At 43.0% G+C, this 18,772-nt stretch overlaps 1 protein-coding gene across 6 annotated transcripts in view; it reads right to left on the minus strand.

The window, feature by feature from the left end:
* Positions 1-18,772, minus strand: part of mark4b (MAP/microtubule affinity-regulating kinase 4b) — a 49,184-nt gene that overhangs the window by 10,998 nt on the left and 19,414 nt on the right. For all 6 annotated transcript variants that reach the window (XM_084020064.1, XM_084020063.1, XM_084020065.1 and 3 more), the window contains exons 4-15: positions 7,546-7,594; positions 7,398-7,463; positions 6,565-6,635; positions 6,010-6,066; positions 5,371-5,607; positions 4,791-4,910; positions 4,601-4,700; positions 3,778-3,887; positions 3,125-3,320; positions 2,806-3,026; positions 2,142-2,245; positions 8-286 (exon numbers count right to left, since the gene is read on the minus strand). In XM_084020064.1, the coding sequence (XP_083876190.1) occupies positions 8-286; positions 2,142-2,245; positions 2,806-3,026; positions 3,125-3,320; positions 3,778-3,887; positions 4,601-4,700; positions 4,791-4,910; positions 5,371-5,607; positions 6,010-6,066; positions 6,565-6,635; positions 7,398-7,463; positions 7,546-7,594 (1,610 nt within the window). The remainder of the gene's footprint in view (positions 1-7; positions 287-2,141; positions 2,246-2,805; positions 3,027-3,124; positions 3,321-3,777; positions 3,888-4,600; positions 4,701-4,790; positions 4,911-5,370; positions 5,608-6,009; positions 6,067-6,564; positions 6,636-7,397; positions 7,464-7,545; positions 7,595-18,772) is intronic.

Here is an 18,772-nt window from a genome sequence, read left to right on the forward strand (position 1 = left end):
CCCTTACCTGCGGGTCAGCTTGGAGGTGATTTTGCTTAGCAGGTTGGTGGTGGTCCTGGTCCTGGCGTGGGGCAGCGGGCTGGCATCATGGGACGGCGTTGGGGAGGCTGGGGGAGCATGGGAGGGAGGGCGACGGTCTCTAATCTGCCCTCCATGGAAAGTGCTCCTCACCGTGGTTCCCCTGGAGAGGCGGGAGGAGGGTGTGGAGGACGAGGAGGAGGCCCCAGAGGCACCGGCGATGCTGTGGGTGGAGGGGGAGGCGGGGGGCAGGCGGTGGGATAAGGAACTGGGGAGAAGAGGAGGAAGAGGAGACAGTGGAAATCAGGATCATTTCAATTTGCAGGAGCTTGAGGAGGAGAGAAAAAAGAGTCATCAGAAAAGTCATCACACACCACAGCACTGCCACCGTATGATGCCCGCAGTGGACGACCTCATCAAATTATACTTCCAATCCAATTTAGAAATAAGCATTTACTCGGGATTTTAGCCCAGAATTACCATCTTATTATGACGAGCTGGAAGAGACATTGCTGTGAGTTGGGACTCTTCACAAGAAAATGCCATCAACTATCTTGTTATTTTACTACTTTAATCTCATTCTTATTTGTTTTCATTGGATTTCCACACACACACACACACGCACACGCACACCCCCCCCCCTGCGGCTGCTTTCCATAACGCTCTAGATAACACCAACACACAAGGTTCAAGTGGGACGGAACCATTAAACAAGTTAAGTTGAACTGCAGCCTTTGCAGAGCAGAGCTCAGTGTCAACGTGAACTAGCGGCCTCCTGCAGCTGACTGAGGGGGCGGAGGGAGGAGAGGAAGACAGACGTGGAGAATGATGAAAAAATGGTGACGCGAGACGAGGAAGACGAGAGGCTGAATTAATGCAAAATTGAGGAGGAAAAGTTTTGGCCCTTGTACATCCGGACTGTGTATGTCTGTCGACTTTAAACTGCTTTGTGATGCGTTTACAGTGTCATCATAGATTAGTGTGCAATGTGCACTGCATTAGTGGTTCTCTGTAATGTTTTATAAAAACTAATTATGATGAACTATAGTCACACACTAGCTATCAAGTAATCCGAGTTTTGTCTCTCATAGTTTACACAGTTTTCCTGCCATTAACTTAATGGGACTTTGAATTTGTGCCATCAACCACTCTGGCATGGCATCACATTGACAAGGCCTCTAAGGCAATTAGGAAGGGCACAACCATGGCACAATGCTAGCCCTCACTTCATGCTGCTGCTCTCTTTTCTCCCCCTCTCCCATCTCTTCCTCACCCTCCTCCCTCATCCTCCTCCATTGACCTGTCACTCTGTCCCTCCCTCCCTCATCGCCACCTGTTAAAAAAAAAAATCACAAAATGGAGCTGAGAAGGAGACTCCATGCAACGCCTGAACGGTGAAACCCAAACTGTCTCTGAAACATGCTGAGTCATTGCTCCATCGAGCTGTTTTTCCACTTTATTCTATTCCAACGACGTGTTTTTTGTGGAGCTCCTGAAGTTTGTTTAAACGTATTCTTCGCTGCTTTCTAGGATTCTTAGATTTGAAAAATCTCCTTCAGTCGTTTATCCATTCCATGCCTGACCCGACCTGCCCCCCGCCCCTCCCCCCCAACCGTGCAGGAAAAAAAATCTGACTGGAGGTCAGATAACAGACAGGAACCTTCTGGCTCTTCCTCTGAGAGGCAAATGTACAGAGTGATATAGAGACAGAGGGAAGAAAAACAGGTCAGCCAGAATGAAAGTGAGAGAGTGACCATAGGAAAGAAGGGAGAGAGGGGCAGAGAGAGAGAGGAGATGGTGGCTGCCACGATTTGACACTGACAGGCAGACGACCATCTGTCCCAACAGACAGTTCATATCGGGTACATGAACACACAGTCATGCAGTTTAAGCCCTTTATCCTCTCTTGAAGAGGCAAAATGTATGTGCGAAAAACACTCAGAGCAGAAAGAGACCAGCTGTACCAGCAGAACCGGTCCTTCACAACATCCTGACTAATTCTATTTACTCTGAATGGATTACATCGGGTTAAATAAGTCATTTAGTCTGACATGTTTCGTATTTGTAAATACACAAAGGCTCCGTTGCCTGTGGTCCAACATAATAAACGACGCTCCTCTCACCTGTTTTCCTTGCCATTTTGCAGCAGTGTGTGTCGATCAGTGCTGGAGCGGTCTGTACACACGTACGTGTTTCTCCGAGTCATGGCACTGGCAGGGACGTTACTCTGGAGAGACGGTCACAAATCCAAAATCACATCAGTGTACTGAAGTTAATGATGTCCGTTTTAATCTGCTGTGGTTTATAACATAATACACAACGAAAGGGGGACTTCAAAAGTCATATTATAGTGCCTTCCTATGCCTGGTTACAAGCAAAGACGTCCCCTGCCTTGATTGTTTGACCTCAGACAGCCATGAGTTCTGCCTCTATCTCCTGTAGAGAACATTTAAGAGTTAATCTCAGGTTAATCCGGCTGCTGCATTCAAATCTTTACATCCCCTAAACACTCCCTCCTACTTACTGGACAACCATAATCTCCATATTCCCCCTGCTGGGCCAATCGACCGTTGATTTTTTGTCTATATGCACGTCTTCTCCACTCTGTGGAGGACGTTAATGTTTGCAGTCTCCATAATATCTGTGTCAGTGTGGTGTAATCTGAGGAAATGGGATTAGGAAGATTGAGGATTCTGCCATCTGCACCTGTTCTATTGATAAGGGATTAAAGCTGACAGCTGTCTGAATCTGGATAATTCATCCCACCCACAGAATGTTTGGCCTTACTGTGTTTGCGGTGACTTCCTTGCGTCGGTCGGGTATCTCCGCCTTATTTGGGTTATGAGCGGAGCTGACCATGGGACTGGAGGGAGTCGGGATGCTACGGGAGACGACGGTGCTGGTGCTCGGCTTGCGGCTCGACAGCCGTTCCTCCTTAAGCCCCGCCCCTTCCCCGACACCACTGGGACTCCGCTTGGGGTTTGTCGACCCCGGAACTGCCGGACCACCTGAGGATCCAGAGTTGACAGTGAGGTACACTAGATTTAACCAAGAAGCTAACACGCTAAACCTCACTGTGTCACCCATCTCTCAATTGTGCTCTTACAGAAGTCCGAGTGCCGTCTCTGGCGGTGGTAGGTGGAGGCGCTGCGCTGTGCCTTGTGGCCGGAGGAGGAGGAAGGTGCACCTGAAGAGGTGGAGGAGGAGGAAGCTGTGTGTTTGCTGGTCCCGTTGGTGATGCTGCTGGGTCGGACTCGAGCCAGACTCAGACTGCTGCCCGAACGAGACTCAGTGCTTTCCGTCTGAGAGACACAGAAAAAATACAAATAATGCACTTACAACATGACCGGAGACAGGCATTGATTAGGCTGTGTAACACCCAACACCCAATAATCTGACTTGTGGAGAACGGCATTTTGCTTCCATATATGGTGAATGCACAGAAGTGACAAAATGAATAACGTTTGAAATTGAATACAATCTGCACTTCACCTGATCGTACTGTAATGTCTTAACTTGATATTAATAATGTGATGAAATGTCTGATAATGTAATGTTTTGATGGATAATATGATACATACAGACACAAAAAGCACCCTCACCATCCTCAATCTGACTCCCATTTTTGTGGTATTTCTTAATGTTGTGATCATTTTATTTAGTACATGAGCTTATCTGTCAAATAAAGCATTAAAACTCAGCCTAAATACAGAGGAAGCTCCAAAAAACAAAACCAGAAAGCCAGGCTGACAGTCCCACCTCATTCTTGCGTCCCAGCAGCAGGTATGTGGCAGTGACCTCATTGTACTTCTGAGTGGACAGCGAATCTCTGATCTCATCTCTCGCGAAGCCCATCCCGACCATCACATCTGGAACGAGACAAATGAAAAGATTGTACTCCACATGACAAGCTGCACAATTATGAAAGGTTCAACCTCAGTGCTGTGCTTGGTGTGACACCCGAGATCCATGAAAGACCTGACCTTTACACCTTTACCCGACATTCATGCAAAACGAAGCTCAGAGTTGGGCTGCACTACTGTGATAAATAGTCAGATCGCAGGACAAGCAAAAATGTCCCACGATCCTCATTTTAATCCAGTATTTCCCAATAATTATACTGAGTGGATGCGATTTTTTTTGCTTTTAAATTCATTGAACCAGTGGGTTTATTAATACTTTTTTTTGTTTTTTACCAGAGCACAACTTGTTTATTATGTAGCCTATTCATTTAGCTCTCAAAGTGCATCATAGCGATGCATTTAACTAAAAACAATGTACAAAACCTAGGGTGAAAATTCAGTTTTAATCCAATATTGTGCCGCCCTAGTAATACATGATGCCACGTCTCTGGCAGAAGGTGGAGCCGCACCAGAATGTCTTTAAGACAAACCAAAACTCACTGATGACTCCAGACAGAGACTTTGGTAATGGAGGTTTTTGAACATGATCCACTGTGATTCCAAAAAAATCCTCCAGGTATTGCATATTTCGCTTTACTGGTAATCCAACTAATCACCATCAGTGTTGTGATCAATGACTCAGTAAAATAAATTCATTGTAAAAGGTGTATTTTTCTCACCAATGCGGCTGGTATTGTTAAAGTCCTCCACAGGCTCTATGTGAGGCTTCAGGTCCTCGCCATCGAAGCCGATATTTATCCACTTATCTTTCATTATTTGCTGGTGAAGGAAGAGAAGGACAGATCAATATTTAGCCACAAATGTGTTGAAATGATCCAGTATTGTGTGTGCTGGGTGTTTCCTCCTCACCTCCAGCGAGCAGCGCTTGGCGGGGTTGAGCACCAGGAAGCGGCGCAGGATCCCCTCACAGTCTGTAGACATATAGAAGGGCACACGATACTTCCCCCTCAAAACACGCTCCCGCAGCTCCTGAACGCAAAACACATCGATACACAATGAATCTCCGCTAAGAGAGCCAAGTCTGTTTCACTTTCTTTGCCTTCCTTGTGTTGAAGACTGTTTCCATGTTGATGTGTGTTGACATTTGAGAACTAGACAGCCATTGGCTTATTCATTTGTGACGTACTTAGTCTAGTTTGCCTAAACTCCTTTGAATCTTAGATTTTAGGGAAGTGCACAGACATCTCCCCTTTAATAGAGGCGGATTCAAACCAGTTTGCATCGTGAAGGACATGTGCAACAGGATTATTGATACCAATAATAAGTGAAGGAAAACAACAAAACACCAGACAAAGCTCAAGTTCTTGCGTACGGGACGTCATGTTCTCTTCATTGGAGCTTTCAGTCACGTCGACTCACATGTATTATACTGGACCACAGACTGTAAACGGTCTATGTACTGGACCAAGACAGCTTCCGCGTCACCCACCTTGAGGTTCTGTCCGTCAAAGGGCAAGGACCCACTGACCAGTGTGTACAAAATGACACCCAGGCTCCAGATGTCCACCTCTGGACCGTCGTACTTCTTCCCCTGGAAGAGCTCTGGGGCGGCGTATGGCGGGGATCCACAGAACGTGTCCAGCTTACTGCCCGCAGTGAATTCGTTACTGAAGCCAAAGTCGGCTATTTTGATGTTTGCATCGGCGTCTAGTAGCAAGTTCTCCGCCTGTACGAAACAACACAAAAATACAGGAAATTAAATGAAAAGGTTATTTGAATATTTGTAACTTAGTACATATTTCTTTTTCCAGTGTTTTCATACAGGAAGTGATGCCTGTTTCCCACATCTATAGTAAGGGATCCTATTCTGTGGTGACTCGGGAGGATTTATGTATGTGTGGAGATATGTTATATTTTAATGAGCCTGCATGTGATGTAAAGGGGAGTCATAGCTTTGTGTGTTTTCAGAAAAAAGTGAGTTTTTCATCATAAATGCCATTTCAAGTAAATGCCTCATCTCATTGATCAATATGGTCAAATTAATCCCTACAGTTTGTTTGTATGACTGATCAAGTTTCACAGATGTTTTTTTATCTGAAGAAACTTTCTTAAAACATTGTGTAATCACCTTCAAGTCTCTGTGAACAATGTTTTTCAGATGACAGTAGTGCACCGCCGAGACAATCTGAGGAGAGAGACAACAAGAGAAACGAGAAATTAATCTTAACATTCAAACGCCCCCGTGACCAAAAATATAATCAATATTAACAATAAAAAGCAGATGAATGGATTTCTTGAACCACAGTGGAAAAATTAACTGCATTTCTGTATTGCTCTGCATGACGTTGACACTGTCCACTTACAAACAGAGCAGGGATTATCAACAATAAATCACATCAGCTCTCAAGCCGCTCAGATTTCAGCTCCTGTTACTTAATAATTGACTAAACAAACATCATGTTGTATTGAACAAGACTTGAAACCAGAGATTGAGACCATAAACTCATGTGTACAATGTTTACTGAGATAATAAATCAAGGGAGAAGTAGGGTCATTTTCTTATAGACTTCCATGCAATCAGACTTCTTAACATCTGACCAGCAAACATAAAGGCAGCCATCAGCTGTGTAGACAAACAGACAGACAGACAGGTGGGTGAGGTGAGGTACGAGGTCTAACTGACCTGTCTGAACTTGGCTCTGGCCTCTTTCTCCTTCATTCTGCCATGAGCCACGAGGTAGTCGAACACTTCACCTGGAAGGAAGATAAAGAAAAGAGCATGGCTATAGTCCAGGAAGTAGTTTAATGGTGACAAACTAGAAACTGTCACCAACAACTAGGTTGTCCAGATTTACATAACAGCTTTGGTGCTGCTCAGCGCTGCATCGTTGCTGCGACACCCCTGCCCACAAATGTTAAACTCCCTCCAGCTCACACACCAACACCTGCAGAAGATATGTGTGAATTCAGGATAATTCTTCCTTCAGTGTGTGTTCAAGTGTGCTTAAGTGTTGTTAAAACTCCTTTAACAGTGTTTATGAGTTTTTATGAGTTGGGTCTCTGTCAAGCGACTCAAAGTTTTACATGTGCTTATGTGCAAGGTCTTTCTCTCTGTGTGTGTGTGTGTGTGTGTGTGCATTCTGACATTGGACCCTAGAAAATGTGAGCTGCTGCCTCCTTATTAGGTAGTGGAAGTAAGAGATCACACAACATACAGAAAGAGCAGCGGAGAGAGATTACGCCATCGCAAGAAAGAAAAATAGAGAAGCCACGACCAAAATAGAGACGAATGCATGATGGGAAACAGCTGAACAATGTCGAAGAGCAAGATGAATAGACGAGCACAACAAAAGACAGTAGAGCATGCTGCCTTTTTCACAGTTACAGACATGAGAGGTCACATGGGAGAATACAGAAAAAAGGGATCGGGCTCAATCGTTTATACCTAATCTAACTGTAATCTAACTAATCTTATACCATCCCATGGTGACGAGGGTTGTGCGGGATGTCACTCACCTCCACTGGCGTACTCCATAATCAGGTAGAGAGTCTTCTCAGTCTCAATCACCTCAAACAACTGCACTGTAAGACAGAGAGGAAGAGGTGTTAACACAGAGGCCGGCGTGCCAGCGCACACAAGAGGATCCTGCAGACTGTAACTCACCTATGTTGGGATGGTTGAGCGTTTTCATGATGCGTACCTCTCGATACAACTGGAAAAAAGGGAGAAAATTAACTGTCAGACTCTAGAATTATAGATTACACAAAGGTCCATACAGAATATCTAACAGATCAATTGTATAAAATACAAAATTGAACTAAAACAATACTTGTGTGTTTTTCATGACTGACAAAAATAACTGACAAATAACTGACAAAATTAAAAATAATTAGCAATAAATAATGCAGCATAACCTGAACATCAATATACATCCAATGTAACTAAATGTTTTTAGTAATTTATTTATACATAACAATATACAATATGCAGAATGTGTGGTTAGAGTCACAGTGAGAGAATATATGAAGAGAATTAATTCTCCGTCTGATTCGGTTTTAAAGTCTTTTCCTTGTGCTCGAAAAGAAGGTTTCACAGTTTCATCTTCATCGTTTCTTCTTCATTCATTGTTCTTCAGTGAATTCATGCAATCCACAGCTGGTGTGAGGACACGGTTCCCCTGACTCCCCCACTCATCTCTCCGAGTACCTCTAGACCGGGGCCACCCATGGGAGTGTCTCGCTGGTGCTAGGCTGACAGCGGCTCCTCCTCCCCTGGGTGTGCTATCCCTCTGCCCGCCCCTCATCCATCACCGAGCTGCAGACTGCTGCCTCATCCTGCCTCGCTCATCACCCCCCACCCTCTCTCTCTCTCTCTCTCTCTCTCTCTCCCTCTGTCTAATTAAAGTAATGCATTTGTCGGTGAACTCCAATCTAAAAGATTACAGAGGGACAGCGCCGGGCTAGATGCATCAAAGTGGAACATGCTGATGAGAGGTTTTTAACAACAGATGGAAATACAGCGAGTTGAACCATCATTTGACCACAGGAATGATGAAAATCAGAGTAATCCCAGGAAATATCAGGTGAAATCTCCAGTCAGTTTGAAGAAGATAAACATATCAGTTAGGAAGACTAACATATGGGGTTCCTCCAATGATGTGCATGTGTATAAGGGTCTGCAGCCAGCTTCTGCCACGTGTTTAACAAATGCAATCCAGCCGTTCATCCATCATTAGTTGTTTTGGTTATAGTGTCAAAGTGAGGCATTCTGGTCCTGGAGAGGAAGAGTGAGTGGAGTCATGACGAAACACTTAATGTGTGTGTTACAAGAGCAGTGTGTGTCAGCAGGACTATTTCTGTATCTGCAAGACAATGAGGCAAATAAACAATGCGCAGGAAATGACAGGCGTGGAGGGAAAGAGCAGAAAACAATAGCGTAAGTAATAAGAGGGTGTAATGGTACGCAGCCAGGAGTTTAACTAATGTGTAGTAGCGTACACACCTGCCTTGTTTAAAAATAGTTAAGAAGAAATTATCCATGAAAGGAAAAAATGTGAACACAGAAAAAAAAGAGAGAGACAAAGACAAAGAGGAGAGACAGCGAAAAAGGACAAAAGCAGGAATGTACTGATGCCTTCATTTTTGTAGCTGAAACTCAGCTGCCCTGGGAGACACACTCCCCCTGTATCCCTCTGTACCGCCGTCACTATAGGATACAACCACAAACAATCCAATGGTTGCATTTCCTTACTTGTTTACTACTGTAAAATAAAAGTTAGTTCTATGACCTTACAGGGTTGGATGAGGCACAGTTATCTCCAGTAGATGGAGTCTGGAGAACCAGAGCGGGACCATATGAACATTTCATGTCCAATTATTCTGCCAAAATAATTGCGATTCGTGATATTATCCTGATAATCATCACAAACATGCCTAAAACTCTTAAAATTACACTAAAACATACTGGAATCATTTTACATTTAGTTTAGAACCATATATTTTTATTGCATCACAGATAAGACAACTATTCTGAGTGAATAATCTTAAATAAGACAAGTAAAAAAAATAAAGGTCTCCCTGCAAATAACCGTGATCTATGCTCTCTTCAAAGCCACCAGACTCCATTGACAAAAACAGTAACTTTACCTCACAGAACACAGGGTTTGCTGATCTGTCGCCTTGATCTGTTGCTTTGTTTGTATTATTGTGTGACTTGTTGAATCCAAACGAACCCTTTAAAAACGGAAGTCACTCATAGCGGTTAAGTTCCATGTCAGAAAGAGCTGTCTGACAGTGAAACCATCCCACATAGAGCGTACATTTAAACTGATATTCCTAAAACACATGCTGAGCCCCGTCCAGAACCGCACATTGCTTTGATTGCTTTTAAGAACCTCAACGACCCCACTTCAAAGTGGAGGAAAGGTAGAACTAGGACAAGAACAGACTTGTTCTACACGTCTAATGAACATAACATGACCTCCACCTTGATGACTCACCCAGGGAGGGCCGACTGTGCTTACATTCACCCTGCTTCATGTTCACACTGAACCTTTCAGGCCCGGCAGCCTCTGTGTGTGACCAGTCAAAGATGGCAGTAGGACGTCACAATGAGCAAATCTGTTTTCCCTCCCGGCTGCATTTGTTTATTAATCTTCTTTTCAAACAACATCTGACAGCACTTTCACAATGACATAACTTTACAGTCACCCAAGACGTAAAACTCTTAAACTGCCACTGGAATCAGACTACATTTTATTAAGAAATACATATTTTACTGCGTCAGAGAGACACATTTTTTACACTGAATATCCTTTTTAGTAAAAAATTTGATATAAAAGTGGAGAAAGAAATTTTTTTAGAATCCCAATTAATAAAATAAAAAATATCCCAACCTTTTTTTCCCCCACTCGTTGACCATGATAGCGAGCTTGACAGCTTTTATTAAGTCACTCTTAACGATATTTACGATTTTCCCCACAAACGAAATTCACGATAAACTAATTGTGATTTTCTTTTATCTGTGACTAAATCCCATATCATTCCATCCCTAACTGCCAATTTCTATAATCTATGAATTGTTGTAGATCTTTTATTTCATACCTGACGGATTAATTGACAATGAGAATAATCATTAGTTTCAGTCATGAACTCCTCATTTAAAAAGGCAGACCTGTGCTGCTGAAGTGAACCACGTGGGATGTTCTCTGTCTGGTAACATGTTATGATGTTATGATGTTATAATGTTCTAAACATTAATTTATGTTTTCCTCTGTCAGTTTTTCTCCACAGTGCTGTTAAAATAGGAAGCTGCGAGGCCATAAACACAAACACAGGTCCGCTGGGAGTGTGTGTGATTGAATTAAGTGCACGGTGCATCAGCTGTTCATCTGAGCTTTAAGAAGAATTATCTGCTAAGCCTCTCCTCCCATTTACCTCTCTCCTATACTCATTCACCTCTTCACTCCCTCGTTTTCCCTTCTTTTCTACCTGCTGGGTCCACTAGCAGTCATTGAATCGGTGACCACTGTTCGTTGGGATGTTACACACTTAGAGATTAAAAATAACAACTGGTAATTGTTCCCAAAAAGATGTTTCCCTTCGACTCTTGGGAGGTTTTCGCCGGGAGACTAAGGTGCCGTTTACACAAAGGGAAAACGCAGATATTTTCACTCGGTTTGGCCTGTCATCTACAGGAAAACACCATTTATATCATAGAAAACGATTATTTCTAAAAACTCCGGCCAAAGTGGAGATTTCGGATAACGCCGGTTATGTGTTGTCCTGTCAACTGGGAGAAATGGGGTTTTAGGTTCTCAAGCGTCACAGGAAGTCGCTTGTGTTATTTGTTGTTGTTGATTCAGAGGACTCTGATTGGCTTATCCTTCTCCCTACACCGCCGTCCATAGGTCTGGCATAGTTATAATGTCGATCAACGCGGGGGGTTTCTCTAAATACCCTGCTACGTCCTTATATACATATGTTTTGTAAATCGATATGATCCGTTATTGCCTTTGTATTTATTATGTATGATCAAACGTGAACAAAAGGGAAAATATCTGGTTAAATAGTTTCGTTTAGTGTAACCTGACCTGCGACCTACGTATTTCTCAGGATTTAAATTTTGTTGGAAGCATTTGGCATAAGAGTTGCATATACTACCTTTGAGAACCAAAAACCTCAGCAGCTGGACAGAAAACTGTTGAGTCACTGTTATTGATTAAACAATCCAACCAATCCTCAGCTCATGCTCCTTTAATGTTGTGCTGCAGTAAAACTGTGTTGTAACACACTTTTACGCACATCTTGTAGATTCAAACAACGTCTTGGTGAAAGCGATGCTTGAAATGTTCACATGGCGTCCAAATGCAGCAGTAGGGTTGCTTCACTCTTTTGCCTCATTGTGTTCACCCTCTCTTCTCCTGGTTATCTCCCATGGCGATAGCCCCGCGTCACAGTTGCTATGCCAACCAAGGTATTAATCTCCCTGTTTCCCAGGGGATTGTGGGAAGTCATGGAACGCCAAGCACATAAAAGGGGGAACTACTCACACACAGCTGCTGCCATGTGGATGCCTCATAACACAAAATATGTTCATTTCTGGGTTTTAATGAATTATGAGTTAATTTAAAGGGAAAATACACCACCTTCCATGTGGATGTCCAATCAGTGTTGATGGTAAATGTAGTCAGTTGAAGCAACATATTCCTCAGTGCTGCAGATGAGAGAAAGCTGGATTTGCAGCTACGAAAATCGATTTGCTTCCTGTGATCAACGGCGTCGTTGGATGCGAGGAAGAGCTACATGCTTCTATTTCTATTTCTAGTCTCCACCTCTGGCTAGCCAGGGGGCGCACATGCTCTACATCTTGCTAATGGCGAAAATAGCATCCAAAATATGAATGGCGAGGACATATTACACAGTATTGAGGCTGATCTGTTTGTTCAGTTATATTTCTACTTTTCAATTCAGTTATGTGTTAATGTGCTTTCAAACTCTTCTGCACAAATAAATACTTTATAAACAAGTTTCCTAGTTCTGGAGAAGATTTCAGTCATGTATTATTTTCCAGTATCCTTCACGTTTCCTCTCTTCATCCTCTTCTTCACTCCTTCCAGGCAGAATTAATCATCTTCTGAGCATTTACATCCTCCCTGTCGGACTTAGCAGTTGATGAATAATTCCTGGCAGGACTAAGTCCGAGCTCTCGCTGCTTTTCTACCGGGATTTACACAAAGCAACTTAATGACCGACTGTGGAGATTTCCCCCCTTCCCCTGTTTCTCACTTGAGAGTACTGCTGCGTGGGTTTGATTCATGTGTCTGGTCTGCATGTCAACCTTTGACCTTTTTATGCAGGCTGTGTGTCCGTATTATTCCTTTTTTTTTTTTGCACACAAGTACATTCACACAACCAGAGAGAGAGAGTTTTACGCTGCCTTTTCGTTGTGGGAGTATCACTCCTTTTTCCCGCCCCATCGTCGCAACAGAAACAATGCAAAACTATGCAAGCCGTCGTTATTTTTAAATGGAGCGAGCCGGCGAGGCGGAAAAGACGTGACGTGGTGAAGACGTGTTACCATGGTGCCGCGCCGTCGGCGGATATAACTAGCTCAAAACGTAAATCCGGAGAAAATAAAAAAAAGCCGGTAGTTGCTCGTTGCCCATGTGACGTGTTGCCTATGTAATCGGCCGTGTGAAGGCACTCTCGTTCTGCAAAGCCAGGATGCTTTGTAAACGGAGACACCGTTGTGGTGTTACATTATAATCGGTGCAATCACGACATATTCTGTTTGATATACTTTCCGCGGTTACGGCGGAATCGTCTGTGTAAAATGGCTGATGCTGAAATGAGGAATTGCTATTGCTCTCAGACATTTAAACAGCCAGCCCCGTCACATCTCTACCACAGGAAACCCAGTCTAAAACTGAACAACATGAAACACACTTCCTCTTATCAGCCACAGCCAATCGTGAGACCAGACAGATTCAGAGAAGAAGGGGGGTGAAAGACAAAGAATGAGAGGGACGAATGAGCACACCTTCATGCAGGTGTTTTCTGACGTTTCTTTCAGCGTTCTGATGTTGCTGAATGTGAAGATGACATCAGTATCTTCAGTAATCAGGGAAAACAAGTCCTTTGATTTCATTTTCACAAAATTAATGAAAGAATGTCAAGAATATACATTTGAAATGTTGATTAATTCACAGAAGTAGTTTATTTACTTTTCAGTAAACTGTCACCATGGAAACTAAATGATGCAAACATGATAAACTAATGGAAAGTGTGTTGTAGGGGCGCTATCATCTCATCAGCAACTCATTTTAATAGAATAAAGTCTCAGAGTTTCAGGTTGGCAGAACCATCTCATTTTACCATGAAGCTTTTTAGCAAATTCCACTTTTATATTTTATGTTAAACAAGAGTTCACTGTGAAATGATCTGACTTATTCATAACTTCGTCACAAAACTAGCCAGCCAAACAAGTCTGAATTATGGATGGCATAAAGCAATCTTCTCTTTCTGCCAGAGACATTTCACACAAACAGATCTGAGAAAAGCCTACAAGCCACTTCGGTACATGTTCCTGCCTCTTTGCAGGGTTAAAGGCAAACGGTAAACGAACCAGACTGTCGGCATTCTGCTAAATGTTTTGGGGCTCTGTAATGAGCAACATGACTCAAGAATGTGTGCTCTCTTCTCACCGGGGAACATTTGAATAGACTTGTTTGTCTCTGTTGCCTGATGCTGGGAGAGATGCCCTTTTACATTACCCCAATAAAATGCCAACGATATGAACAGCTCCTCCCAATACCTCCATTCCCTTAATGTACAGCAGTGACTGGAGCTGGATGGCAGCAGCTGGCTCATTCATTAACAGTTGCTGCAATTTAATTCAGGCCTCATATAGCTGGCTGTTTGACCCAAATCACGAGAAACCTGACTCAGCTTGATTAAATAAAGATGATTAAATGTAGTTTTATAGATGTTGGCTGAACAGGTACATGAGCGTCATACTTTTCTTCTTCTACTCTTCTATTCCTGTTGCTTTGAAGACCGGCTTGTGGGAAAACCTTCTGCTCTAGCGCCGTCCGCCCTCTTGTCCCTTTATTGTCTAATTATTCCCCTTACAACACAGGCACAATAACAACAATGCATATAGCAGCAACAGTATGATTATGCACAGACACCCACACAGGGACAATATGCTGCTTACAATAGCAATGCAGATAATGGCATTACACGTGCACACAAGAGCGTGTCGGGCTACACACACACACACACACACACACACACACACACACACACACACACACACACACACACACACACACACACACACACACACACACACACAGTCTGTTCTCTTTGGTTCTGCTCTGTATCTTGTCTTCCTCAGGGTCCCTGCTCCTGTGCCAAGCCCCCCCAACCCCCAGACTCGGCCGCCCCTTTTGTTCGCCTGTCTGGAATTCGGCTCCTGGCTGAGAGGGCCCGGGCGAGGGACAAAACACACTTCACAGCATCAGACGGTGGCCCAAGCACCGTCCTGCAGGCACAAACATTACACTGGTTGGGCCGCCAACCAAATGCTCCTGTTCTCAAAGTAAAACCAGGCTTCTGGTGGGGCCCCGCATGGTCTGGCAGAACATCCAACTTTAAAAACACACTTGGTTGTGTATGTTGCCTTTACAGCCAAAAGATAATCCCAAAAATATACAAGAGATTCAATTGAGAGTCTGTATTTGTGACATTGTCTGTAACTCTCTTGCTGTGTTCAGGTGTAAGTAGGACAGTAGGGATTGCCAAAACTGCTCATAAACACCTTTCCAAATGGATTTACACACCATTTTCTAAGACAATCAACAGGGTGGAGAAAAGCTTTGCAGTCTACTAAATGCTGTTTAACAACAGAAGACAATATTTGGTTTCTCCACTCCCATTACACTTTACTAGAATGTGGGCAGATCGGGGTGTTTGATTTTGATGAAACCTCTGTAATGAAAACTTGCATCAATTGTGTGGTTGATCTGCTGTCAACAATAAATTACCTGACTGATTAAGTGTGTCTGCTTTATAGTCAATTTCAAGTTCAGACACAAGTTCAGACAACCATTTAGACACTTCCTCACTCCGACTCCCCCCTCGTGCTTTTTAATGTCCATACAGAGTCCATACAGAGTACTGCAGGGGATTTTATTCCTTTGGATTAATGCAGAAAACAAGTTCTGTGGGAAAGACACATTTTACTTTACTTTTGCCACTTTTAGGATTTTTGAAGCATGAATGGAATCGTCAGAAGTACAAAGCATATGTTAGGCTACAAAAGAACATGTTTATTTCGTAGGACGAAGCGTTAAAATCTTTCAACTCGTTTTGGGGGTTTAGGGCTCCTTTCTGCAGAAATCTATTGGGGCGTGGGTGAAGTCGGGAGCCTGTGGCAGTACTGGCTTCTCTATAAAAGCTCACAGTTCCTACGTCACTGACACAGTGTTGCGCTACAGACGGTAGAGGACTGCTGTGATTACAGTAGAGCGACTACTGCAACGCCTGGGGAGAAAGTGAAGTGGGACGCAGAACTAGAGCAAAGAGAAGAAAATAAAGAGCTAAGGAAGAGAGAATAAGGAGGGAGGAGTCAGGAGAAAGAGAGAGAGAGAGAGAGAGAGAGGGGGGGGAGATAGAGAGACATTAAGCTACAATACAGAGGAGTTGACTGAGGTGGAAGAGAGTGGGAACCATAGAAATAGAATAAGAGTAGAAAAGACATTGAACTCGTTTTTTAGGGGTCATTTGACTGGTACAAAAGAAACTGGTGATTGTTGTTAGTTGTCATGGTGACCACAGACGTTAGCGGGGCTGGTTGTCGCAGCTCAACGGAAAGAAGTTAGGTTCATGACATTACTAATGTTGAGAAAACCTCACGTCAATGTGTTTTCATATGTTTATTTTATATCAATGTGGCCTGCTCCAATGGTCACTATGGCAACGGTACACATAATGGCCGCCACGCTATACATGCTATGTTGATTTGAATGGGAATGTCACTTCTAATCCTATTGTATTTGTAATGGAGTGAAGAGAGAGAGCATGAAAGACAGGAAGCAAAGAGCATCACTGCACAGAAGCTTCCGTGTGCTTCCATTTCAACCCAACTACATCTTTTGAATATCAATGTTGGGGAAATTAAAATGCAAACGACGTGCACTTCCATCAGGTACACAGAAGCCAATAAACCAATCTCCCATGAAAGACAAAAGTCTGATTAATGTTTGATGACAAATACACCCAAGTGTCAGCGAACGCTGCACTTACTGCATGTTTTCATCCAAAGACAAAGACATGGCAGCTAATGGTCATTACACCTTAGTGGGGCGGGGAGACAGCAGCTCGGACGTTTCCTGAGTCTAACCTGGAAAAGTTCCTGATCCAGAGTTAAAGCCTGCATCATTCAATCAGCAAGCACATCTCAGCTTAAAGCGAGGAGGATTTTTTAGATTTTAGCTTTTATACTAATTTTAGAGAATTAATTGCCAACAGTTTAGCTAATCAATTGTTTTGAGTTGATATTGAGCAAAATTGCCAAATATGTTAATTCCAGTTGTTAAAATAGGAGCATGTTCTGCTTTTCTCTGTTGTATATCTTATAAAAATGTATATTTATTTATTTATTTGAAGATGTCACCACCAGGGACTTGCTACACATTTAAAACATAATTACACACAATTAATTAACTAATAAACTATTTTCCTTTTATAGATCAAACAATGAATGAATGAACAGGGAAATTGATGTGTAATGAAAATACAGGAAAAGAGACAGGCAAAGACATAGAGAGTGTCACCTGGCTGCATGCATAGTGTCCTACAGCAACTACAATAATGCTGACAGGACAGGACGCAACTGGCAGCTCTGCGCTATGCAGCACTGGACCGCTACCACGCTACTGCAGAACACACACACACGCGCACACGCGCACACACGCACGCGCACACGCACACACACACACACACACACACACACACACACACACGCAACACTGTTGGTTCAGGCCAAGGTCTCAGCTTAACGATTGGAGGAGCACATTCATGGTGTAACTAAGAAGGCATCTCACTGTTGGAACAGAAGGCAAACAAGCTAAATCTCACGACCGTGTTCCCCGAGGTGTTCCCACGGCAGAAAAACCACACACACCGAGAGCACACGCAAATAGATAACCATTGATCAGCCCAGCTTCCGGTTTGGTAAAGATAAAGAGTCAATAGTTTATCAGGAGATGGTGATATAACACTCACACTAACAGAGTGTTATTGTGCAGTGGAGTATGATTTTGTAGAATATAACTGCAAAACAGTAAACAGAAATATGTCACAAACAAAAATGATCAATGATACAAAATGATCAACTTGCATCGATGGCCGTCTCAGAACTGATATGGAGCCTTTTGACAGTGAACAATGTTGCAGTTGATATCCATCTATTCTTTAAAGTTTATAGTGGGTTGAAATGTTACAATAGTAGTAGTAAAAAGATTTAGATATCAGTCACTATTCGATACGATCTGAACATTTTCCAGCCACATCATCCGAGGCCAACTGTGCCATTTAGTTACATGATTTGGCTAACAAAACATGTTGTTTAATAATGCATTTGTTTTTTCAGAGCAGCAGAGTGATACATCCGGCCCGTATCTAGGCCAGGTGGTCCAACTATCGCACAGAGCCAGACACCATCAATAACCCTGAGTTTATCAATAGACTCAAAACCCATCCGGACTGGTTAGCTAACCAGCTGAGTATTCATCAATAGGCTAGCTGTGTGCATACGTGCGTGATGCAGTATTGATCTCAATGATGCAACCGAGTGTACGCGTTGCAGTGACGGTGCTGATAAAGAAGACTCATAATCAGACGAGCGAACAAAGAGAGACCTGTATGAGGTGTGAGAACTGGAAGGGGAGTAAAGCATGCCGTTCATGCCTTCAACCCGCACCATTTTGAAATCAATTAAACTACTTTGATAAGCAATTCATTGTTTGAGTCTCAAGAAAAAAATCCATTTGCTGTTACCAGCTTCTTTACATGGAAGTACTGCTTTGCTCCATTTTATAAAACAAGATATTTGAAACCCCCAGGAAACTGTGAAGAGCTTCTTTCACCATTTGTGACATTTAATAGACAAAAGGAACTAAAAAATATTTAAAAATACAATTACAGTCCTGTGGTTGTATGTGTCAAACAAGTCATTGCATCAGTTTATCTTATGAGACAATTGTGTGAAATTGTCATTTTAAGTTATTGCCAAAAATGTGTTTTGTTAGGTCACGATGCCCTTTGACCATCTAATCAGTTCTCCTTGAGTCCAGGTGGACGTTGGTGCAAAAATGGCCCGGATG

This window comes from Eutrigla gurnardus (assembly GCF_963514095.1).
Source record: "Eutrigla gurnardus genome assembly, chromosome: 10".
Lineage (NCBI taxonomy): Eukaryota > Metazoa > Chordata > Actinopteri > Perciformes > Triglidae > Eutrigla > Eutrigla gurnardus.